At 33.3% G+C, this 26,627-nt stretch overlaps 3 protein-coding genes and 1 long non-coding RNA gene across 5 annotated transcripts; 2 read left to right on the top strand and 2 right to left on the bottom strand.

Moving 5' to 3' along the window:
- Positions 1 to 370: 370 nt before the first annotated feature.
- On the bottom strand, positions 371 to 4,154 carry LOC124830018 (zinc finger protein CONSTANS-LIKE 14-like). Its single transcript, XM_088093878.1, has 4 exons — positions 3,348 to 4,154; positions 2,157 to 2,300; positions 1,005 to 1,264; positions 371 to 679 (listed from the first exon to the last, which is right to left on the bottom strand). The coding sequence occupies exons 1-4, from the start codon at positions 3,957 to 3,959 to the stop codon at positions 577 to 579; spliced, it is 1,119 nt and encodes a 372-aa protein (XP_087950004.1). The 5' UTR covers positions 3,960 to 4,154; the 3' UTR covers positions 371 to 576.
- A 4,723-nt stretch (positions 4,155 to 8,877) lies between these two features.
- LOC124830017 (uncharacterized) lies at positions 8,878 to 11,404 on the top strand. Its single transcript, XM_088093909.1, has 5 exons — positions 8,878 to 9,186; positions 10,117 to 10,215; positions 10,333 to 10,441; positions 10,524 to 10,721; positions 11,061 to 11,404. Exons 1-4 carry the CDS (start codon positions 9,005 to 9,007, stop codon positions 10,614 to 10,616), a joined length of 483 nt encoding a protein of 160 aa, XP_087950035.1. The 5' UTR covers positions 8,878 to 9,004; the 3' UTR covers positions 10,617 to 10,721; positions 11,061 to 11,404.
- Positions 11,405 to 12,842: 1,438 nt separating this feature from the next.
- On the top strand, positions 12,843 to 16,369 carry LOC148195919 (uncharacterized). The gene is made up of 6 exons (XR_015780673.1): positions 12,843 to 12,950; positions 13,051 to 13,205; positions 13,348 to 13,443; positions 13,970 to 14,040; positions 14,671 to 14,772; positions 16,247 to 16,369. It is a non-coding gene; the product is annotated as an uncharacterized LOC148195919 (long non-coding RNA).
- A 4,844-nt stretch (positions 16,370 to 21,213) lies between these two features.
- On the bottom strand, positions 21,214 to 26,270 carry LOC148195918 (GEM-like protein 5). 2 transcript variants are annotated; one of them, XM_088093790.1, is made up of 5 exons: positions 26,047 to 26,270; positions 25,876 to 25,943; positions 22,450 to 22,787; positions 21,891 to 22,165; positions 21,214 to 21,592 (listed from the first exon to the last, which is right to left on the bottom strand). In XM_088093790.1, exons 1-5 carry the CDS (start codon positions 26,119 to 26,121, stop codon positions 21,359 to 21,361), a joined length of 990 nt encoding a protein of 329 aa, XP_087949916.1. In that variant the 5' UTR covers positions 26,122 to 26,270; the 3' UTR covers positions 21,214 to 21,358. The 2 variants fall into 2 exon arrangements, with proteins under 2 accessions (XP_087949916.1, XP_087949917.1); XM_088093791.1 differs by lacking the exons at positions 25,876 to 25,943; positions 26,047 to 26,270 and having other exon boundaries at positions 22,450 to 23,147.
- Between the last annotated feature and the right edge of the window lie 357 nt (positions 26,271 to 26,627).

Here is a 26,627-nt window from a genome sequence, read left to right as displayed (position 1 = left end):
GTTAAATCTGTGTCAAAATTTCGTTGTCCAAATAACATTTTCCTAAAATATTATATTAACATAATAAAAGTAAATATGAATAAAATATTATATTAACATAATATAAATAAGATACTACATTAACATAATAAATATAAATATAAATAAAATATTATAATAAAACAATATTTTTTTAGAGTATAAGTCGAAAGTAAGAGAAAATTTGAAAGTGTCAGTATTACTCACTGCCCGTGTCTAAACAAGAGCTTTCAGATTATTTTGATGTGGTCTGAGATTGAGAAATGTGTTGAATGATACTTCAATCAATCACTAAATTTAACAGGATTAATTCACCGATTTAATGTTGGTGTATCAATATCGCCCTCTAATGTGACAATCTCACACGAAATATTTACTCCCACATAATGTAACAAATAAAAATTGAAATAAAACATCTATCAAAAATTATTCAAATCAATCAACCAATCAATGCTCAGGGAGTTTATGAAAACTAGAATATATCCATATTTCTCTGATAGTGTAACTTATGTATACACACAAGAGCATTGAACTAGGATGAGGTTTCTGAAAAGGTACTCATCCTGCTTGAACATCACTTGCCTTCACAAATCTCCCTCTCACCCTCTTTCTAGTATCAGCCCTGGCCTTTCTTGATTCATAGCGAATGTGTTTATCGTACCTGCCCAAAGTATGATGCACCAACTTCAAACTAAAGATCAAACTAATACCATCTTTTACAAAATTAAATCAAGTGCATATTCACAAATCTCCTTCTAGACGGGTTTCTGTACATATGCTCACTTGCATTCGTTACATGTGCGAAAATTTAAAAGAGTTTAATCGTAAGATCTTTTTACATTGTCAATCAAAAATGAATCATGGTGCGTATGACTTTTAAAGTAATTATTAAAGTCAAGAAACTTAACATGTATATCAATTTTGATGATAAATTCATTAGACGGTTAATACATACACTATTTCCTTCATATAAAAATGAAATATACCTTCGAGATTTCTTCTTCTCCTTGTAGCGTAACATTGCATTACCTCTATTCTTAGCCAACTCTTCCACGCTAACCCTGGCTTTTAAGGTGCTAACATTTGCATTCCCACCCACAAGATGCTCCATGACTACCACATTGTTGGTGTCACTATACGGTATTGATTCTAGCAATTTGGACTCTGATGATAACCCACCTCTGGCTTTCTTGTTGCTTTCTTCTTTCTTCTTTGCGTGGCTTGATGATGACTGATCCGATTGGTTCTGCAATTTTTGTAAGCATAAATAGTTTGTTATTTACTGGTTCCCCACAGATAAAGGTCAAACCAAGCATGAAATGGAAATATCTGACGAAATGAATGAGAAAGGCCAAATCATAATGGGACTTTACTGCAATCATTGCGTGACAGTTTATAACACAATAAATTGTAGAAAGCACCCATGTGAAACATGGAAATAGTGGTTATTACATACTATCATATACTCTACGCATCATCTGGCACTTGGGAATGAGAAGTATGATTCCATCTGCGGATTTTAAATGATATGGATGCAGCTGTTAAAGTTTAAATACAGACAAATAAAGTTGGAAGACTCTGCATCTTTAGCAATTAAATCTTTCCGTCCTCTATTGTCCTTCCCCATGTGAAGTCTGTACACTAAATCAAAGCTATGAAGGCCCACAGTTTTGTCAGTATCTTCAGAGATTAAAACTACTAACCCATTTCTACTGCAAATTTCTTTTTCAACATTGATTTCTTTCAAAAATGAAATCCACAGGTTCATAACAATTAAGGTGTGTCAGAACGTAACACATTTCTCAAAATGATTGGAAGACAAAGAACCCTATAGAGCATTTGCATACTCCATCAACCTCCTTAGAAAGCCCGAATCAACTGACTCACCCATTCAAAAACATTTCATCACTCTCATAAACAGTTGCAATCAAATGACTGTCATATTACAATAACAGCAGACTATAACTTCTTGAACAAGCCTGTAATTTGTAAATTGCATGTATTAAATCAGAAAGCTCCGTTGACACACGCGAGAAAGTTTTATAATCTGGCGGCAAACTCCATTAACTTGCAGTACATCAAGCTCAAAAACACACAAGGCAGAAATTGAAAATCATTCAGCACAAGTAATGGCTTACATTTCTTGATAGAATATCATCACCAGTGGTCGAGTAATTCATATTGTGCACATCCTGAAATAATTTTGGAACTTCTAGACCATCAAATGTCACTACTCCTGGTTCATCACAACCTCTTGATTTCTGTAATTCAAAATCCCACACCTGCATATAAGAACGAAAAAATAATCACGAACTGTGGCATACGTTTCACGTCCAAGCCAACTCTTCCATATTTAAAATTCTAAACGTGCCGGATTTTGATTGAACCAGTACATCATAATAAATTCAACTGATACAGTGTTACATAAAACGGACAAAACTACGGGACAAAGATAAGAACTCAAAGAGGTTTCTTAAAGTGTTCCTAATTAGCTTATTTACCAAAAAATAACATTTTTGTTCAGTTGTTTGAAAACAAAACAATTATTCATCAGATAAAATAAATCGCAAACCGGAATGATGTCAATGTGAAAAGGAAGCTATTTGTACTCACAAAGATTTCCTCAATCATGTGAAAAGAAAAGAACAGTTAGATAGTTACCAAAATGACAATGCAAAATGGCATAAAATTAAAGGACAAACAATGCAACCTTCTTTTACCTCGAACTAGAAGGCAGCAATTATGCCACATTGCAATTGTGTAATAAAATTTGCAACAAAAAAAAAAGAAAAAAATCACAAAAACTAAGCTATTAATTGGATTAAAAAATGTAACCAAGTTTCCCATCGGAATATTCATTAGAATTAAGATTTAAACTAAAAGACCATTAAATAATATGAAACAACTACGTCTCAAGTCACCCATAACTCAGTGATTCCGTAAAAATGGCTTCAAATTCTGTTTCATGACCAAAATTAGTCACCAGCAAGCCGACATAATTAACTTATTGTTGTAAGTATAAGCTAAATATCAACCGTTATTCTAAGATTACCTTATAAGGAGTTAAAAAAATGAACATTTTTTCTTATCAAGATGAATCATAATTCGTGCTCCACCGTATCCCAAAGCTGAGATGAAGCACAACTATGCACTCATTTATTACATCTAATAAAAATAATTCCCTTTTAAAATTCGTAGCTTATAGTGAATGACTATCACTTGAGTTATTGGAAACTCCCTTGCGTTCAATGCACCCTGTTTATATAATGTGTTTGAATACACATTTTTATTCTTTTCATTTTGTAGAATTTGGAAGGTAAATGGGAAACCTGAGGAGGCTGATAGTTGGGATCAAAAGTCCAGAGAAGATCTCCAACTTGGGCTCCGTAACCGTTATCGTTAGTTTTGGCGGCATCGAATTCAGATTGGGAATCAGGCATCCCGAGCAAGGACGTAAACGGCGTCTGCTGCAGCAACATCTCGTCGACGACGTCATTTTCAGACTCCAACCTGAATTCCTCAGTCTCTGAACGCGCAAACTCGTTCTCGTTCCTCGTGCGCGCGACTTCGAGGAACTGCTCGTAGACCTCGTCGCGGCAGTTGGCGTGGCGCAGCCGGAGATCAAGGCCGAGGGCGGTGGCAATCTGGTGGAGGGAGGGGCAGCCAGAGAGGCCAAGGAGACGGTGGCGGTGGTGGAGGGAGGCCGGGGCGTGGGCGTGAGCGTCGAGGTCGCAGGCGTGGCAGAGGATGAGATTGTGGGCAGAGCAGCGGACGGTGGCGGTGTCGGTGTTGCAGGTGTCGCAAATCTGGAAGCGGACGTGCTTTAGGGAGAGAGCGTTAGCGGTGTGGACGTGGTGGTCGCAGAGGAGACAGAGTTTGGCAGAGTCGGGTCGGCAGAAGAGTAAGGCGGGTTTGGTGTGACAGTAATCGCAGGGCAACATGGTTGGTTAGTGAGAGAGAAAGGTTGTGTTGTGTTGTGTTAGCGATGGGAAATGCACATGATAAGCATGGGGAAGGTGGAGACGCAATCTGAAGTGAGAGATGGTGGGGACAGGAAGGAGGTGGAATGGAAAGATATTTGGTCACTTTTTTGGCCTAGCCTGTGTATGTGATGTGTGAGTGTAAGTGAGTAAGAGTGAGACTGAGTGAGTGTGTTTCATGCATGTGCGTGCTCCACCTCTTTTTGCACCTCCTTTCCTCTGCAAACTTCCCTCTCTCCATGCGCTTTTCTTTCCGAGAAACCTCGCTCGGGGCGGCCGTTGCTCTTCTTCTGCACTGGGCCGGCCCAACACACTTCATTTCTTCCCTTCAAATATACATTTTTTATATTTTATTTTAAAGTTTAATTAAATCAGAATTTTACTTTGAATGGTGCTTCCTGTAAAATTATTAAATATATTATATCGGAAAGTTGTTAAACAAAGACATCTGTTCATAAATATTATATTTAAAGTTGTTTTTTTCTTATAAATAAGCTATATAATATTTAAGAGTGTTCAAAAGATTGAAATTTTCAAATCTAAATCATAATTATATAAATTTATATTATTTTGAATCCAATGGGTCATTCTCAAATCTAAATTCATATTATTAGTTTTAGGTGTGATTTATTTCATTAAATTTAAATTCGAGCTAAAATAAATAATTTTTTGGATTTTGAAAGTGTGTTTAAGTTAAACTAAGTCAGTCAAATTTAACTTAAATTATTAAAAGTCAAAGAGAAAGTTGAGACGATCAAGCTTAAATCGAATCGAATTGAGTAATGTAACATCTTAATTTAGAGTGTCACAGATAAAATATAAAATTCTTTAACTTTTTAAAATGTGAATTAATTAAATAAAAACTAATCCGCCGATAAATTCGCCGGTAATATATACGGCTAAAAAATCCTTCGATACATCCGTCGATAAAAAGAGTGGGAAGATTCCCGCCCAAATTTCACATTCAGTGTCACTTACTGACAAAAACAGTCATCGGTAAATCCGTCGGTAAAAAGAGCAACAAAATTCCCGTCCAGATTCCGCAAGTGTCAATATATGTGACAAACATCTCATTTTTCCTTACCATCTTAGTGCCATACTTCTTCCCACCAGCACTGCAATCCTCCAATAGTTTAGTCATCGGAACTTCTTGCCACCACTACTTATTTCTCCTTCTCAGTTTTCCTTATCGTCACGTAGTCTCATCACCGCTGCTCTCCACCACCGCGGGCTCACCATCATTGCAACCCACAATTGTCCGCTGTTCAAATTTTTCGGCGAGCTCAACTTTTCTGGTGAGCCATTGCAGAGTTGATCTGTGCGATTAGGAACATCACCGGTCCTGATAACATCTTTCTCGTACAGATTCGAGAATCGCAAAGAACAAAACCTTACCTTGTGGAAAAATCTCATCTTTCTTCCTCCTTTGATGATTCCCTATGATTTTAACTATTGAAATAAATTGATTGATTGATTGTTTGGAAATGAGATGGTTATTCGCGTGATGCTTTTTTGGTGGCGGAGTTCGTGAAAATGAAAAAAAAAAGATGAAACAAATGGAGGAAGGAAGAGGAAGAAGATGAACCAGATCGTAGTATTTACCGACGGATTTACTGAGGGACTTTTCAATCGGTAATTATCGAAAGATTTAGCGATGGACTTTTTCGTCGGTAATTATCGAAGGATTTACAGACGAAAAAGGTCGTCAGTAATTACCCACAGATGAAAAAGTTTGAAGAGAAGACAAGAAAGAGAACATAAGAAGAATAGAATAGTGAACTCGTGAATGCTAAGAGAAGCTTATGCTCATATATCGTTTGATATTGTATATTTCTTTTGAGAAGAAAAACCTTAGCAAATCATAAGAATCTTTGTGTTGTTCATATCCACTCTTTTAGAGTTATCATTTGTACCTTTGTTCATAACACTTTCTGTGTTGTAAATTTTAAAGAGAATTAAAACACTTGTGTAAACGTGTTTTCTAGGGTTTAAATCAAAAGTAATCAGAATACTTGAAACTAGAAGTGGTTAGAATACTTGAAAACCATGAGTGGTTAAACTCAGACTAGTCATGTTGACTAGGGAACCAAGAGTGGTAAGAATACTTATTGTAAATCTAGAGAGGTAAAACTCATGTAATCTTGTTAAAGATTAGTGAAACTCCTTAAGAGTTCTTAAGAAAGAACAAGGCATAGCTCAAGTTGAGTAAACCAGTATAAAATGTATGGTTTATTGCTTTGCTATTTAAAACTGTAGAAATTGGTATTGCATAGTGGAATGTTTAAACAGCGTGATAACAGACAATAACCAAGAAGGGAGGGGTGAATTGGTTCTTTTAAAAGCTTTGTTTTTTCTTTTTCAAACTTTCGTCAAACACTTTATAAATAAAAGATGAAGGGATAGAGAAAATCACAAAAATGATTTTATCCTAGTTCAAATCAAAAGATTTTATGTTCAGTCGTTAATCACTATAAAAGAGTGATTAACTTTTCTACTAAAAATGAGTTTAAGATTACAATAAGAATGATGAAATAATAAGAGTAGAAGACATCTTCCTTCGACACACGATGGAATGAAATACCAGCTCAATCAACTTGTAAAGAACCGCTTGCACCTTTAAATACACTAATCACAAGCTTCTCCCTTCTCAAGACTTCTATAAGCAATATTTCGTTAAGTATTGTGTGATAAACTTCAAAACATGGATTCCTAGACAATCTAGTTTCTCTAAATGATTTGTTCTCAATAAAACTCTTAGAATATATTTGCGAAATCAAGATTAAACAATATAAACTAAGTTTTCCATTGATTTTTCTTTGCTTTAATATTGTTTTTTTTCTCTAATTTCAATTTTGCTTTACAATTTGTATTTTGTGTTTTTGAATCCCTGAACTCCAAAAGTAATTTTTCCTGGAATAATATTAAAGATTGAATGCAAAAAAATTAGAGAAAAAAATTTGAAGCAAAGAATCGTCGATACAAAAATAAATTTGTATTTTTTATCTTAATTCCAAGAAAGAAAAGAAAAAATAAAAAAGAAAGAGATTGCAAATGATTTCTTTTTTCTTAATGCATATGCTAGCAGAATTAAGCCTTATATGTCTATGAAAGTCAAAGCAACCTATGATCTAATAATGGGCTGAAATAATGTTTCAAAGTCTAATGATAAAAGATAAATAAAATACAATCAATGTTAAACATAAGGCTTAATACAAATTCTAGGCCCTAATTTTGTTAGTTATGTTTAAAGTGGTCATCGTATTTTTGGAGTTGTTCAGAGTGGTCCCATGCTTTGTAAAACTGGTTCGAGTTGATCCGTTTTAGTGATGACGTTAAAAACACTAACGACTGTTTTTAGGTTGTTTCATTTAAGCAATTTGGGTTTTCTACGTTTTGGACATTGATGTTTTCTGCGTTTTGTGGTTTCTTGCAAGTTGAATAGCATATAAGAGGCGCGATAATGGTTGGGGTTCCTCTGTGTTTGAATTTGCAGGTCTATTTGTGATTGCAGGTAGCTCGATGATGGTGGCGGCGCAATTTGGGGGATTTTTCGTCGTGTGATTTCATGGTGAAAGAGGGTGGTTGCATGAGAACGATGTTGCTTGAAGGTTGAAGGAGAACAATGGTTCACGATAGTGCTCGCGAGGTTCTTATGAGTGCGATTTGGTTTCTGATGGAGGAAAAAGTCGCGAGATTGATTCGCAAATTCGGGGGTTGTCATGGTTGACAATTTAGGGTTTTTTGGAAATTGGGAAATTAAGGTTTCTGTAAATTAGGGATTTAGGGTTTGGTGCAGCTAATGGAGGATTTGTGGTTGATGGAAGAACGAAGGAGGTCTCACGCCAAATTAAAACCAATTTCACCAAATTGGGGTTATTCATTAAAATTTGATTTATAGAGGATAAATAATTGTTGGAAATGAGGGAGGGATTGGAATTTTGATGAAAATGATGGCGAATTGATGTTTATGGGGTTCGTAAAATTGTAATGGTAATGGAGAATGTGTTGGTATTTGAAGATGGTTGTGACATTCGGGTCTGTTATATATTGGACATGATGATGAAAATGAAGTTATGATGAAACTAATGTGAGTATGACGCACCTGCAAAGAAAAACCAAACATAGAAGAAACTCAAGGGTTGCGAGGGAGATAGTGGTTGTTATGGTGGAGGGTTTGTGAAGAAGAAAATGAAGAATAAAAATAAAAATATAAAAAATAAAATAAAAACTTTAAACATTGTCACGTCACGTGGCCACGTAATGAATAATTTGAAAGATAATTCATTATTGGCTAAGGTAGACATTATGCTGTTAGCGTTTTTAACACTGTCAACAAAAGGGACCAACTTAAATCATTTTTATAAAACATGAGACAACTCTAAATAACTCAAAAAATAGGATATCATTTTAAACACAAATAACAAAATTAGAGACCAAAATTAATATTAAGCCTAAACATAGTTATAATTTTTCAAACAAAATATTTCTTATTATCTATCACATTTGTTTATAAAAAAAATGTCTCAATCAAATAAATTTTAAATATATTAAATTTTTTTTAAAAGAAGTAAAGATAAGATATAAATAAATATTTTTTCAAGAAGTTAAATCAAAGTTTTATAATTTATTAGATATTCTTGTAAAACCAATTTATTAGATTAAACTAAAAAGAGGATATATTGGCCGTTAACATTTATTTAAGTGACAAGAATATATGCATTGTAAATTTTAATTTGAACTGATTTTTATATTTAAAAATATTTATTTATTATAAATTTTAATTATAATTTCATAAAGATAAAAGATACTGATGAAATATTAAAATGTTAAAAAAATAAACAATAAATCCAAACCAACCCTAGTCTTCCAAAGCCCATTTTCCTTGCCCAGATCACAAAACACAACCAAACCACATAAAATAAGATTCCCACGTTGTCCTCTGTTTCTCCCTGTGTCTCTCTCTTCATTCGCATTGACTCTATCTCCCTCTCCAATCTACTGTGCTAATGGCGGATCCAATCTCGAAGACTCTGATAGCGTTTGCGCTTTTAGCTTCTTTGTTGCTGTGTTCACACGCTTCCTCTGACGTTCCCTTCATTGTCGCGCACAAGAAGGCCTCCCTCAACAGACTCAAGTCTGGTGCGGAAAGGGTCTCTGTTTCCATCGACATCTACAACCAAGGAACCTCGTACGCTCCGATCTACCACCAATTTTCCTTTTTACCAATTTTTAATTTTCATTGTGTGAGATCCCAATTGCCCTTTTCATGCATGCGGTCGTTCATGCCTGAATTAGAGTTTATGGAATTTTAATTTCGTGAATATCTGTTCGATCGTGTCTGTGCTACTTGGCTGCTGACGAATGTTTGTAAAAATTATATATTTTAGCTGGATCTTGGGGTTGCGGTATGGTAATTTAAGGAGAAAGGTTATGTTTGATCAGCTTAGATGAAGCATTGTGTGATTAAAGTTGGAGACTTTTTATTTATAAGCAATTTTCTAAGTATATGTGGTACTCCACTTTTGCATGTATGAGTTGGTAAGTGGAAGGAAGAGTGATTTTGCTCTTATGTTTTTTATCTGATTGTTGACGAAATGGGGAGTTCCTGTACACTTTGATTATGCTTAATTTGATGTAAAAAAAAAACTGCGATTTGGTGGTTTGATTAGGGTTTTCGGTGGTGCTATCTGTAATTTTATGAGCTTGTGTTCTCAAAATGAGTTCATGCTGTATTGCTTAGTGTGCGATGGATATGACGGCACCTTTCAATTTGAGGTCAAAGAATGTGAATGAACACTGAAATAGTGATGAGAATGAACGCTAAAATGTGAAATCAAACACACCATTGGTTTGCTGCCTTGACGTGAAATTTCTTGTATTTTATAGGATTGGGTTTAGTGTCTGTCGTGGACAATGGTAGGTTAGTAGAAAATGGTGTCAATCCATGAGATGGGTCATGTTTATTTAAAATGGACCTTGTTGTAAATTGCAATTCCTTGTCCACTCGTTGAGTTGTTGAATTTAGGATTGTCTTAATGAACAACGTATTTTATGGTATCTTTGTAATCTATGTTTGCTGCTGAATTTTACTTATCTGTTTTATTCTGCTGTTTTAAAGGACGGCATATGATGTGAGTTTAACGGACGATAGCTGGCCAAGTGATGCCTTTGAAATAGTTACCGGCACCACTTCAAAGTCATGGGAAAGGCTTGATGCGTGAGTTTCCTTTGTTTGTTCTGTAACTTCTTTTATTACTTGAGTTTACCTCCTCTTGATTTTGCTCTGCTGCTTCTTTTTTCCATATTCTTTTACAAATGAATACGCACACTTCAGTGGTGGCATCCTTTCTCACACATTTGAGTTGGAGGCAAAATCCAAGGGGTTATTTGCCGGTGAACCAGCTGTCATAAAGTTCCGTGTTCCCACAAAGGCTGCTTTGCAGGTTAATATCTGTTGTAATTGTTGTCTATTTTTATTTTTTTGAAAGAAACATTTTTCTTATTATAATACTTTTTTTCTATCAGGAGGCCTATTCAACTCCCATATTGCCTTTAGATGTTCTTGCTGATAGACCACCCGAGAAGAAGTTTGAATGGGTATGTTTCCTATATTCTTGAACTTCACAATTACATGAATCAATATCAATTGCTTCTGTTGACTGATGTGTTACCTTTTGTTTCGGATACTATGACATGGTTGGACCGCTGGTATCTCAGGCTAAGGTATGGACACTTATCCTAATCTCTCTATAATTGCAGTTCAAAATTATGCAAAGGACATTAGTTAGCACGAGAGATACCTATTTTGGTAGTTCATTTTGCATGTTACTGGTCAGGCATGATGACTGATTCGATCAATTGTATCCATTTACAGCACAGCATAAAGTTTATCTGTTTTTGGCTTGTTGCTTAGTCGTGCATTTGTCTCCCTGGATTAAGCAGTCTTTAATATATTTTCAATGAAATTCACCTCAATCACTTTCTTGAATGATAAATGTGTGATTCATCTAGAAAACAATCATTTTAAGTTATTGCTTAATGTGAAACTGTTATTGTCCACAGAGGTTGCTGGCTAAGTATGGATCTCTAATCTCAGTGGTCACAATCGTGGTGCTGTTTGTATACTTGGTAGCTACTCCATCAAAATCCAGCACAAAAGGAAGCAAGAAGAAGCGTTAATGATTGGCAAATTAGTGCATTTGCAATCAGACACTTGGGAGGCTAGATCATGATATTCTGACTGCGGTCAGTTTTTACCTGGTTGTTAGACTTTTTTGAATATATGGTTAAATGAGTTAGTGAGAGAAGAAAAACTTAATTTCTTGACGGCATAGCCTAAACAGATGTTTTTGGTTCTCACTGGACGGAATGTACTTTTAGCTAGCTAAAGTGTTTAAATTACCTGATCTCCCACCTATTTTGCTTTTAACTTTATATTCTGATGACCTTTTCAAGTTCAATTTTCATGGTAAATTACTTGGCCCTTTACCAAATCTAGGTCATGGTAAAATTGTAGGTCTTTATGATTACTCCTTTCATGGTAGCTGAGTTTTGATTATATAATGATCCAAGTATAATCACCATTAAAATGAGGTATGGGTATGACAGAGACCTTGTGACTTTATTTACACTCTTGTTACGTATTGTTTGAACTCTGAAGTTTGGTTTTTGCTATTTTCCAAAGGGTTTGCATATTCTCTGATATGACAAGGTTAAAATAAATAATGTTTTTCCTACTCTTGCAACCGATATGATCGTCTTTAACTCTGTTGACTGCACAGTAAATCCTGATGTAAGAAAACTTGAAATAAACGCTGTGTTGCAAATATTATTTCATGAAAAAGCATCCATTTTTCTTGGAGACAGATACTCCCTGAAGCATTTTGATTGTGGAATACAAGTTTTTGATTGACTACTTTTTGCCCCACTATGCATTTCACGAAGTAGGGCTAAAACTTAGATTCAATTGAAAGAGTCTATTAACTGGTGGAAAAATGTAAGTTAAATCGATCATTACAAGTTTACAATGGCTGAGAAGCATATTTTGGTATTGGACAATTACATTTCGTACCATCTTTTCGCCAATTAGAATAAATCATAATGCCACAAGAACTTCGTTACCCTTACGGTGGGTTTTAATAGGATGGAAGAGCGAAAACATCGAAATCCAAGGAGGGATCAATTTTTCTTTTCCTCGTGATGATGTCAAGAAAAGCAAAGAAAGACATGATACTAGCCTAACATAATTAATATTATAATGTTTTTTTAACGTTGTCCTAGTTCAAAAATTTCCCCTAAATAGGAGATGGAACTATTTTTTTGGTTTTAAAATTATAAAAATAAATAATTTTTTTAAAATATATTAATAATAAATAAATCAAATTGAAAGTTTTCTCTTTTTTACTCGTTTTCATTTTTTTCATTATTTTCTATTTTGGTAACTCCTTTATTTCATTTTTTTATACCAAAGGGAGAGATCCAGTTTTAATTTTTATTTTAAAATATAATAAGAGTTAAAATTTTATTTTATGTTGAATATATCAATTGGAAGTTGAACTATTTAGTTATTCATTTTTAAAACTTTACTTTTTCTCTAAATTATTTTTTCTAAACCTTTTCTGATTCTTTTCAAAGATTTTAGAGTTGATTTTCATCTTCTTTACTATTGGATAGCACTAGTGAGAAAAATGATTGATTAAAGACTTTTTTCAACAACTAATTCTTTTATCAAGTTCATTTTTTTCTCTACAAGGACTAGTTACCATCTATCTGCTCATCCAGGTATTTTGCTCTGTCATATGTGAATCTTTTCAAAATTATAGAAAACTTTTTTTTTCGAAGAATGAGAATGAATAAACAAGTGTAGTATACTTGTTTCTATCCAGTTTCTATCCGTTTCCACCGTCCCAGAAAAGGGTCATTCTCTTTTCGCTTCAAGGAGTTTCTATCCAGGTCTCTCACTCTAGTTCCATCACTTTTTCTCGCTTCATTCATTATTTGTTTGTGAGTTGAATGAGTTTAATCAATGTCAAATGCGTCGCTGATGTTGCAGGGGATGTGATTATAGGCCAAGAACCTTACATTTGTGTTCCAAACAACTCCTCACTTTCCACCCCCAAAAGGTGTGATGGATGTTTCATTACATCTGATGTCCTTAGAAGATGCTTATGTTGCCATGTTTCATACTATTGTGGAACCGCATGTCAGGTCTTGTTCTTCTTCATAATCTCTTCTCCTTTCACTGATAGGTTCAGTTCCTACAAAGTTTGATTCTAAATAATGCTAATGGGGTTAATAATTTATTTGCTCTAGCAGTGTAACTTTCGTTGTGTTTTTTAATGTTGTTCAGAGGTCAGAGTGGAAGCTGCATCGTCTTGAGTGTGAGGTCCTCTCAAGGCTTGACAAGGATAAGAGAAAATCTGTCACGCCATCCATACGGCTGATGGTGAGACTTTATCTACGGAGGAAGTTGCAAGATGATAAGATATATAAAAAGTTAATATTTGAGTAATGTATTGGTGAACGAAAGTCAGAGCTGCTTGTTAATAAACAAAGTATTTAGCCTTTTCTTTTCATTGGACAAGTTCTCACCTGTTTCAGTATCTGAAATCACTTTATGATTAGCTGCGGCTTGCTTGGTTTCATAACCATCACATTGTTTTTAAGTTATTTTTTGTGTTTAGATATTTGATGTGAAGAGGAAAGAGTGAAAACAACTTTTCGGTGTTTTCATCCTTTAACGTGCAAATGTTTGAAAACAACTAGGTTCTCTTGTTATGAGTAATAGGATAAGTGATGAAAATGTAAAATTATTTTCTTTACTAAGCAAACCCTTAATTACTAAAGCATTGTTCTTGGTATTATACAACTCTTGTGCAAGTGTCACGATAATGCTGCAGTCATTGTAATCTTCTTTCATGATTTGAAGCTAGGAGATTGTTATTTTATCTGGTTGCATGATATTCTTGCAGATTGCAGAATTTGTGTTTGGAATGCATATGACGGAAGCTTAGTACACTCATTGACTGGGCATATTGAATCTGTAAGTGTTTAATTGTTGGTTTTGGTTTCTCTTCTTACTTTGGTTTGATATCAGTTTACTCTTTTGTAAACATAATGTATGATGTCAGACTCTGGCTTTTTATGTGATATGTAACTCAAGCATGTTATCTGATGCTAAATGTTGTGTTTCAGATTTTGTTTCAGAAGTTGCTTAGGATTTAGAGTATAATTTGATTAGTGTTTCAAATGATTGATCTTCTCATTTATGATTACATCTAGAAGTATTTGTTTTCTACTAGTTTGGATACAAACATAAACTTCTTTCTTACTGTTAGGATGTGTTCATCTCTGGAAGAGATTTATTGACATATTTTCTGAACTTCATGTTTATCCAGCCTCTTCATACCAAGTTTTAAGTACTCATTTACAGTTTTTGGGAATGAGAATGAATGTAAGGTCTGTTAGAACACCTAGGAAATGTCTTTATAATATCTTCATTTTATCTTTAAAAATATCTTTTACTATGCCGGATGATCTCTTAAGAGCAGTTTCTAGAGTTCATTATAGGTCCTATAAAGAGTTTCTCTATTGTTGTGAATTGTGGGTTGTTATATGCAAATACTTTGTTTATTAATCATTCAAAGTATAATATAAATGTTGTGGTGTGCAGGGTTTATTGCGAGCTATGTGAGGCTATATCTCATCTGGTCTGGGGAGGATCTGTACAAATTGGTGGTGAAAAATTTCAACGGAGTTGTCGCATCTTTAGAAGGTTTTCCTCCTCTTTTCTCACTTGTCACTTGAATTCTGGAATATTAAAAGAATGCAAAACATCGCACAAATATACAACATTAAAGTAGATTTCGTTTGTAAAAGACGTTCGATTTGTATAGGTTATAACTGTTATTGATCGCTCGGTCTTGAACTGTCTTGGTAGTGCTCGGCCAGATGTCAGCACTCGATCTTAGTAGTGCTCGGTGATGCACTAAGCACTCGGTTTCTTCATATTTGCAAATTATGTAATTGAAATTGAAAATCAGATTGTTCGGTCTAAGCTCGTACCGTTCAGTCTATGTTCTTAGATTTTTGGTTATAAGCTTTAGTATTTGATTATGTCCAATTACAGATGTTCTATAGCATTCAGCCAATTATTTGGATTCTGTCTAGTAAATGTCGTTCAGTTATATTCTTTGAATAATAAGAAAATGATCTGTCTCACAATAAGTATTTGGTTCATCTAAAGTGTTTAGCCTGGTTATAACGTTCGGTATAAGCTCTCAGTGTTCGGCCTAAACCTATAGTGATTAGTCTAAGATAATAGTGTTCGGTATGGTTTAGTAGTGGTCGACATTAATCAATAAGTGTTCGGTCTAATTTAATAGTACTCAGATCAAACTAATAGCGTTCGGCTCAGGTCATGTCACCATAGGGAAACAATATCCTATTCGGTCAGGTTCATCTTAGGGAAACGATATCCTGTACGGTCAGATTCGCATATTGGAGGTGTTCTACCATCAAGTTTTGTTTATAATAATTGTTGATATTTTCCAAGTCAGTTATGCTCCATGGTGATGTTGATTTAATGTTTGGTTTGAAATTAGTTAAAGATGTGATGGATGAGGAATGGTCATAATTCTACTGTAATGTGAAAGTGTGATGGTATCAAGTTATGATAGGATAATTGTGATGGGATGAGAAAATATGATGTGAAAATTGTATTATGGATCTAAAAGAGAATTCCAAGGAGGAATGTCTTAGTGATTGATTGTATTGTGGTAAAAGTATGAATAGGGAAAGCTTAGTATTGGCGTTCATCCTGAAATTCTAATGGTTACTGAGTCTCAAGTAGAGAATGGTGATGCATGTGGTGAGAATAGCAGGAGACCCTAACCTGGGCGGTATGTATTACCTTGACCTAAGGTGAGGTATAACGGGTTAACCTCGTGTGGCAAGCTCAAGGGTTTTTCCATGCTACGGTAATACTGATGGTTTTCTAGGTTACCACCCACGAGTGCACGAACGACCATAGCTCATATTCATACTAGTCCGAACAGTCAGTGTAAAGTGGTCGGTTATAACATGCTTTTATGATTTCTGTATATGTATAATTGTATTATGTGGGTATCCGAATTTTATGTTAACATAGTCAATTAAATTACATTAGCTTACCCTTATTTTCCTGTCTTGTCATGTTGTCCGTTCGGTCATCCTTGTCCTTGCAATGATCACCCTTTGGGTGTGAGTAGAGTGTGCAGAAGATTCCGGAGCAGGCGCTGAAAGAAGAAGAAGGTACTTTAAGAGCAAGACCGTTCGGTCTTGTAATCCTTTTGTATTAGTGTATGACCGTTCGGTCAAGACCTTCTGTTTTGACCGATCGGTAAGCCTTTTGGGGTGTACTTGTATTGTTTTCTGTAAAGTTTTTAATTTATGGTTATTTTAGGATAACTGTAAGTTAAACTTTATTTCCTGTAATTGTTCTATTATATTGTAAATGTTGAATATAGTTGGCATCTATATTTTGGGATGTTACATAAAAAATTGACACTAATATTTAAGGTACCAATTTTTAGTTTAAATGTATTTAAGGATTAATAAGAAGTTGTTGTAACATTTAAAGATCGAAAATACTATTCAACTACATTTTGTTATAAAAATTAAAATATATAAGTAAATTTTGAAAAGTTTGAAGAGTCACAGTTCTTTATTTTTCTTTTCCTTTTCAGTTCCGTCTCTAATTTACACTAATTTATCAATATTCTTAAGTTAGAATAAATAATCTTTAGTAAATATCTTACATTGTCATGCTAATCAACAAAACACCAAATTCTAGTATAAATGTTGGTCTTTTATGTTAGAGAGACAATTTGATCTCTCCCCTTCTCATAAAGATGATCAATAACATACGGTGTTTGGTCTTAGTAATAACCAGTGGTTCTGGTTTTTTTAATAGCATAATTAATGTCCCTCCAATCCAAATTGAGAAGAACTTTCTCCTTCCAAATTTTATAATTATCACCTTTCAGTTTCAGAATACCACACTTAATAATGGAAATATTCATATATTAAGAAATTGTAAATTTTAAAATACATGTCATGCATGCTCATTATCATAATATAATTCTATAATAAATTTCACGCTTTACCAATGTAAGCATGTCTTAATTAATGAATTTGGTGAAGTAAAACTTGCCTCCAGGCTAAAATTGTACTTAATTAGACTCATATAACAAAATGATAAAACTACTAAATTATGTTCCCTTTCTTAATTCCTCTAGGTAATTTAAGAACTATAATCTAATATTTTAACATAATCAATCATATATATGTAAGAAAGTTTTTGTTAGTAAAATTCATCAAATCACATATAATTAATTACAACTAATGTTTATTATATTGTTATAAATATTAATCAATCAAAGATGTTGACTACTTTCTAATTTATTTAAAATTATATCCATCACTCAAACATTAAAAATTGAATATTTGCATCAACATTATTTATATAATGCAACCAAATAACAATAATATTGACATAAAAGAATTAAATTCGTAACTTATATAGAAAGTTTTCGATTTTTTACACCGGTTCTAGAACCGCTATAAAATGTTTAAACTTTTACACTAGTTTTGTCTGTAACAGGTATAAAAGTCTGATAGTCACACTGATAATCTTGGATCAGGTATAAAAAGAGTCTCACTTTTTACACCTGCTTGTGCTAGAACAGGTATAAAAAAGTCTGACTTTTATATTTGGTTGTGTTATAACTAGTTTAAAAAAATAATTTTTTTATACTTGTTATGACTTTAAGTGGTATAAAAAGTGAAGTTTTTTAAAAAAATATTTGATTTGTTTGTGCTACTATTCATATCCAGACCTGCATAAAATTCAATCACAGAATATAGTCTAAATAATCAATAACAAGCAAAATAATCAATATTATTTCTATTAACATATCAAAATGTAATATTTACCTAACAAAGTTCCTAAATATATTTACCTAACATAGTTAGTTACACATAAAATAGTTCTTAAACTCAAAATGTAATATTAAAACATCTAAACATTTACAAATGGTTAAAAGAAATGCAGCCCATTGCTTCCGAACATCCTTTATGACATGCTACTCCATTGGAGACGTGTCATCAAATATCTACACAATGAATAGTTTGAGTCAAGTTATAATATTAATGGCTTAAGATCTTAATTGTAAAATGTTCACGTTACCAAATTCCATGAGTCAAAGACATTGGCGGATATAATTTTCTGCATGTGCCTCATGAGATAACATTAGCATGCTTCCCGATTGACGTGAGCACTACAAGTTAAATTTATAAAGTATCATAAAATTTATAATTATATTTATAGTTTGAAAGATTAACTACTTATAGTTGGTGCAATGAACTGTAACTTCTTTCTAGAGACGATATGTGTTCCCTACAACCTTGAATATGTCTCAACCACTGTATAAAGTTAAATATACATTGAAATGAGTCCTAAGGAACTTAGTAAAATCAGTTATGTATACACAACAAATAAATTATTAAAAAACTTACGATATTAATATACAGGTATTGACCAATAAAAATAGTATCACCTTTCTTCACAACCTGCAAGATTTTACTTCCTAACCCTTGAAAACAAACTTGTGAAAACTAATCTAGTTAGGACTAATTGACCTGCTGCTGAACACAATGCCTTTTTTTTTAAAGGAATTGCACAGTTGTGCAATTTAGCCATGTGTAAGGAAGTGTTAGACATGGATGATTCATGACACATCTTAGGAGATTGATCTACTTGAGGCTGTGTAACCTATTACTTGAGGTTGTGTAACGTATTACATGAGTATTTTTGTATTGTTTAAAGTTGTTCAAGCAGTAGTTGACCTAAGTAGTAATATTATGAATTCCAAATTTCCTTTTCCAAAGAAAATCTTCCTAATACGGGATAATGTATGGAAACTGAAAATAAGATTTGCGAGGAAAAACAACATATACAGGTTTCAGTTTCTCATCAATATTAGAAGAAAAAGGAGCAACATCACAATATGTAGGTTATATTGCTAGATATAACAAAACAAAGCATATGCACACATTAAATTTTATTCTTGTGTCGTCGCGAAACCCTAATCGCTCAAACATAGTAAAAGAGAGGATATAACCTTCTAGAGGAGTCGCGGTCCAAGAGCACGAGAGTTTTGACAAGTAGGCGATCCGGAAAGAGTCGCGGCGTTGATGATTTTGAACTCTGCCCTCAATGCAAAGGAGCTTGTGGAGGAGAAGAAGACGCGCTAGAGAGAACTAAGGAAGACATGAAGCAAAGGAGAAGAAGTGCCAGAGAGAACTAAGAGAAAAGAGAAGATGCACGCAGAGAAAGTGAAGCGTGAATCGAAGGGGTGGGCAAAATATTTAATATTCCACACCGGTTCTAAGTAAAATAGGTATAAAAATTATTTTTATACAGGTTCTAAGTGTAACCGATGTAGAATTATTTATCATTTATTACGATTTTTTCACCGTGCTATTTTTTATACCTATTTTTAGTATAACCGGTGTAAAAAAGTTTTTCTTACTTACCATTCTGTCATCGCATCATTTTCTATACTGGATAAATTTGAACATGTATAAATAAATTGCTATAAAAAGTCTATTTTACACTAGTGTCATGTTAAAATTTTCAGATCACATGCATATAAAACAAAATACACAATGCTCATTATTTTGTAGATGTGTGAATTATTTCATCTTCCACATCAGAATAATCAACTACCTCCTCCACCTATTGTCCAAAAATGATCTTATTGATATAATGCTAGATGAGTATACAAAATAGATTTCATACTCCTCAGAGTAACTTCGACAGAGCCTTGACGAGCTACAACATCAATGTTCTAAGACCTTTTGCACCCAAAGGAGCAAGACACATTACCTCATCAACGACGACACATTTTCCAATATCAATAATGTTAGGTCTGACCTTAAACACATGAAAGAAACGAATAAAGAATTCAAAAGGATAATTACGATAGATTAAAACAAGAAAAAGACATTTAACCAAGTTCTGATACTAAATGTAAACTTAAAGCCAAAATAAAGATACAAATATTCTAAAAATTAATTAGAAATAATTTATTTAACATGAATATCCCATATTATTCCACATGTTTAAGACTGCCAACCATATATATACTTTAAATAATTTATTCTTAAGTTTATCATATTTCAAGAATTTCTAAATAAAAATTTGAATAACTACTTTTTAAATCTATTTATTAAAATGATTTAAATAATAAAATATAAAATATAACATATACTTTCTTCCTTATATAAAGATAATATATACAACACAAATATAGTTTGTCCCAACAATTTTAATTAGAAATATTTGATGCATATTATCACTTTTATATTTAATCCAGTGTTAAAGCATTAAATTAGTTAAAAGTTTTTGAAAAAAGAAAATAATTGCTTAAAAATAAAAAGAAAACAAAAAAGCTTTATCATCTGTCACTTAAACTTAAAAGCATTGAAATAAAAGCAATTGTCACAGAGAAATAATTTTATCATATTAACCATTACAGAAGTCAAGGGATATCCCAGACTCTATGCTAACTAAACCAATAGGAAGGTAACAATAGTAAAATTAGGGAGTTGGAACAATAATTTGTGGGGATGGAAATTGAGACGGAGAAGAGGATGGTTTGAATGAGAACTTCCCTAAATAAAATCTATGACAAGTAATTGAAGAAAAATACCCACATAGAACAAGAGAAGTGTATAGATATGGAAGGATACAGAAACAAAAACATATCATGTTAAGTCAATTTACAAAATACTGCAACATGAGTTAATTGAAGAAGAACACGTTTTTCTCTCAATTAGTTTTGGAAGGTAAAAGCTTTACCATCTACACACCACTTTTCTTGGAGGGTTTCACACAACAGATTTGCCACAAGGGACTATCGTCATGTATTCTTTTTACCCTATAGAGATATGTATACAGATTGGAGAACTCCACACTTGGCAAATTGTTGATTAGAAAATGGACTCGAAAAAAAAAGAACTTGGAATGAAGCTGCTTTGAAATGTGAAAACTACTCCTTCCTTCCCACTTCAGAATCTCTTCTAATTAATTGCATTTTGATTAGTTTGCATTATTATATTTTACAGAGCATTGAAAATGTAAGATCACATCAGAGGGAGAAAAAAGAGAAGATGAAGAACAAACATCATATTTTAACTGTGTATTATGAAATCTATAGCAGCATATACTCATACAAAAATTTACAATAAAGTATTGGTCCAATGCACTACAAAAAAATTTAAGCAGAATTATTCACGAAAATAATTCAATACAGAAATCACTGAAAGTTCTTTCCATTTTCTCCGGAACCAGTGGCTGGCACAGCCACTCCTGGCACTACAAACTGTGAGATACCTTCTGAGAGGTTCTTCACTGCTTTGTCAAAATTTACAAAACCCATGAACCAAAAATCATGTCCATCCACAGTCACAATCTGAATGTACTTTTCCGATGGGTTCTCTCTCATGACCACTGGGTTGACTGTTCCAACCTTCGCCAGAGGCACCATTACCTGTGACGCAGTAACAATTTCATGTCATTTCATGAATTTTGTCTCTGATCAAATCAACATGAAGTATTCCACCAGAGATAACATTTACCACATTTTAGAATTATGAATAGTAAAACTATCATTTTTAAAGTTTAACTGAATCAAATTTTAATTAAGTCTTGAAGGAATCAAAACCAGTGTTGATCAAATCTTGAGAGAACTAAAACACATAATAACCTTCATGTAGTTTACTCTCTCCCTCTTTCTCTCTGCAAAGATGAACAAATCTTTGATAAAGTATTTTGATTAAAATAAGTACCTTGTAGTAGGTCCAAGTTTCCTGGCCAGATGGTGCGGTGAAAGACAATGGGCGATCACTGCAAAAGGCTACATGAATATTGGACAGATAAAGGGTTCCTGCAACAGGACCTGTTGAAGTTGAAAGATAACAAGCAAAGCTCTTCTTGAGCTTCTCATTTTGATAGGTTGAGAATGTTTGCTTGTAAAGGGACTCAAATCCACCCTCTGATATTGCTTTCACAGTCAGATTCATCTTCCCCAGTGCAGCTGAAGACACTGATGGACCAGTTCTAACTGCAAGTAACAGTAGCAGACTAACAATCACATCAAATGAAAAAAAAAAACCAACGAGAGATTAATTTGGATCTATGAATCACAATGAAAAGTTCATACAAGGTGTACTTTATAACTTTTTACAGTTTAGTAGGATTTTGAGATGTTCTCATTGCTAAAGGAATGAAAGTCTTCTAGAGACAAAATCTATAATAGATTTTTCACTAACAAAAAGATAAAAACATTAGTAAAAGCAAAAGATTCCCTATGTTTGAATTAATTAATATAGAGGTTGAAAAACTCACGGTTGTGCCAGACGTTGTGGGCAGTTGCTTCAGCCTTTTTGCTCCACGTATCGAACATGTGAAGGATGGACTCCATGGGACTGTTGCTGGGTTTCTCCACAGGGCTGTGTTGGACGTACGGATGTTGTTGGTAGTATTGAACTGGCAGAGGTTGTCCGCCGGAACCACCGCTCTGTAAAGCTGCTTTTTTGTTATCTGGGTGGCTGCTGGGAACAGCTGGGGTGCCCATGATGTGAGTTCCCCAATTCTCGGTGCTAACGCTGGGCGGAGAAGACGATGAAGATGATGCCACACCTTGTGCTTCTGGAACCGGCTGGTTCTTCTGGGTGGTGTTTTCGCTGTTGGTGTTCATGTTGTTTTATGTGCAAGAGAAAGATCAATGGAATTGAGTTTTTGGGAAATGAGGTTGGTTCAGAATGATACATACATAGGAGGTATCATATTAGTAGTTGAGTTTGGAAGGAAAGTTTTACGCGCTTACGCTTTCGAGAAAGATATCGAGAAAGATAGTAGTCCCACACCGCCATCGAAACCGTGGGAAAAAGAAAGCTTAGTAATTAAGATGTTAATCAAAGTGAACATACGTGGGCCAACTTAGTCGGTCTACTTCGACATATTTTAATGTTGGGTCTTATATAGTTTTTTTTCAAGGAAGATTGCTCTTTCAAACACTTTCTTTTCTTCTACCTTCTTTAAGCTTCTACAAGGCAATTTTAATAATATTTCAAAAGTTAATATTTGACAACTATTTTTGTTTGTACATCCATTCTAAACTGTACTTTTATAATAAAATATTATATTAATAAATAAAATAAAACATTATACCAAAATAATAATTTACTAAATCTGTAATTTAAGTGTAAAAGACAAATTCTCTGTCAAAGAATCAGTTTTCTTATATCTATTTTAGATTGTTTAAAAAGTTAAAATTACCTATAACAAGGTTGTAATTAGACATTATTTCTGAAAGGAATGAAGCTTATAACGTGATTTTAACATAGACAAATATCAATATACATTCACACACACACACACATATATATATATATATATATATATATATATATATATATATATATATATATATTATTTTTCCTAAACTTGTTTTTAAATTCACATAATAAAACAATAATTAATCTTTTATGATTACGGATTTTTTGCATTTCTAATCATATATAATATAAACTTAATATTTATATTTAGAAATAATATTTGTCATTACAAAATTTCAGCGCAAGTGATTATTAATAAAATCAATCAAATTATTATATAGTTTTTATTTAATTAAATGACCATCGAAGAGTATGATAATATTACAATTTTATCGAAAATATGTTAAAAAGTTCATAATATAAACAATAATATATAAAAAATTTAATGTATTTTATTAATATTTGATATCACCGAAATTTTATCTATTACGGAGAATAGAATGATTTTAGATAATAGAAGACTAGTTAGTCTCAACAATATTCTTTTTATTATGATGACAAATACTAATACAAATTTTCAACTAGCATAAATATATATTATATATAGCAATTGTTTTAACAAATTTTAGAGGATATAGATAAAACTTGTAATATCCTATATTTTAGTAGTATAAAACTACTAAAATAAGACATATATAAATGAAAACTTACAAGTAACTTGAGGCTACTAGAACGAGAGATCATATCTTTGAAGACCAAATCATATCTTTGAAGACCAAAGACTATCTATCCTATTGCTTTTTCCTTTCAACCAAAAGTTGAATCTCTTGAAAGATGTCCTCCCTAAGCTCACACCAGTTAAGGTGATCATTGCAAAAGAGAAAACAACACACAACATACAACAAAAAAGCAAGGATAAGCTAATTTACAATTGAGGAACGATATATATTTATAAACTCCCGTAAAACATGTTACATACAACAAACATATCACTCCACAATCATCAAACACTTTATGCAGGACACTTGTTATGAATGGACTGTCTGGACTTAGAATGATTGTCGAGCTATGGCGGGTCGTGCACTCGTGGTAGCTTTTACTGCTTTGCAAAGTCATTGCCAATTGGTTTCACTCACGAGGTTAGTCTGTTTCGAGCCTTGGAGCATACTAGTTGCCTCCAAGACTAAGACCTTCTGCTACTCCTCACGACATGGATCAATCCTCTCTACGTGACAATGAATAAAACATACTTGAACCTCACCAAGAGGATTCATTTTTGGAACTTACTTTGAAACCAACACCAAGAAGTTCCTCCGTGGAACCCATTTGAATCCATATGAAACCATATACATATAATCTTTCACTTTTACATTGCATACAAACATAGATATAATATTAATTATACTTCAAAAGACCAAAAACAACTTAACAAGTCATCAAAAATCACATGAAACCATTCCATGTACATTAACAGACAATAACAGTCCAAGAAGAACCACTAAACAACCAAAAACCCCTTAAACTCATACTTAAACAAGGAAAACAACTTTGAAACCATCACCAACAGTTCCGGAAAGGTGCAAAACCCCCCAAAACAACCTAAAGAATGTCCAAAAATGGTACCTGAAACCCCGAAAACCACCAAAAACTATCGTGGATGATTTTTTGACAACAATAATTGATTATCATATGTGATAATCGATTATTTGCGACCTGATTTTTATGGTTTTGGTGCATCTTAGACATATCCAAATAATCAATTTAGAATCTATAACACTAATATTGATACGAAAACATGTTTATAGATGAAATAGAGTACTATATTGCTCATTTGAATAGGAATTAGATGCACCAAACCAATTCATAACTCAAAAGTGTCTAAACTCAATTTTATCATGCTAATATCTACTCTTATCTCTTCCACACCAGATTTAACTTATTTAAAAGTCTAGACACATCATAATAGGTCTAACAATGCACTCTAAACTTCCCGAGACCGTTCACAACCCTTTCCTCAAAATCTCATTACTCAAAACCCCACTTTTACACTAAAAACACTACAAAATTTCCCCAATGAATTACTCCTCTTTATTTCATCTCATATTTAAATCAAAAGACGCCTCTAACAAGTTTCAAATGACATAAAACAAGACCTGAAATACCATGTATATAACTCAAACCCTTATCTCTCAAACTTGCCTATCAAACCTCCACTTTTAACTACACAAATTCAGAACTTTGATAGCTCACTGCACCTTGAACATTTTAGTCAAATCACAACATCAACACAACTTAATAACACACAGTTCATCATCACAATAACATCAATATCACATATTATCATAAATCAATCATCAACTAACCAAATATACCCATTCAAATGAACCAACGCAAACATGCAAGTGAAATTCTAATTAAATCAATTTATCCTACATGCAAGCACCAAAATTATATAACCAACATAATTTAAAGATACAAAACTAGCTTCCCTTACCTAAAACTCTTCTTCTTCACGGTAGCACTCAAGATCACGATACGTGGAAGGAAACCCTCTTTGAAACCCTAAACCCCAAATCACCACAAATCAGAAAGAGAAAAGAAACCCCAAATTCAAACCTTAAAACGATCGGGAAAGAACATCGTGTTAGAGTCACCAGAAAATCACCGTGAAGAAGTCGCAACTCTGTTGTCGTGAAGAGAACGCCGCTGCTGTCGCACCCCCGAACGGAGACAATTGCATCGCAAAGAGGAATGAGTTTCCTCCTACAACTCCTTTTCCCTCAAGCCCACATCCTTCTATGACCCTAGGGTTTTCAGAGAAATGAAAGAAGAGAAAGGGAAAGTGATGAGAGAAGAGGAAGACAGGAAGGAGAGTGACAGAGGAAAAGAAGAAAAGAACGGGTCTTTACAAAACTAACTAAAATTTGAAAGAAATTAAATTATTCTATTTAAGTTATTTTTGCTTTTTTTTTATACTTAATTGACTCACGATTATAGTTATGGTTGTTAGGATGGGTATGGAATTATATCATTAAAGAATATTAGAGAATATTATAGTTGAGAAAGAAAAGAAAATTTGGACTGAAATAGAAATTTAGTTGATAAAAAGATATAAAAAAAGCAATAATAAGGACTGAATTATTAATCAAGTCTTTTAAAAACATGGGATGCTTATAATGTGTTTAACATGTTTGACATATAAAATTGTGTATTTCTTTCCCTTTTGTGATAATCTTTAGTCCATCA

This window comes from Vigna umbellata, chromosome 7 (assembly GCF_029865625.1).
Source record: "Vigna umbellata cultivar VRB3 chromosome 7, Vumbellata_1.0, whole genome shotgun sequence".
Lineage (NCBI taxonomy): Eukaryota > Viridiplantae > Streptophyta > Magnoliopsida > Fabales > Fabaceae > Vigna > Vigna umbellata.
The sequence above is the reverse complement of the archived record's forward strand: the minus strand, read 5'-3'. Positions and strand labels throughout refer to the sequence as shown.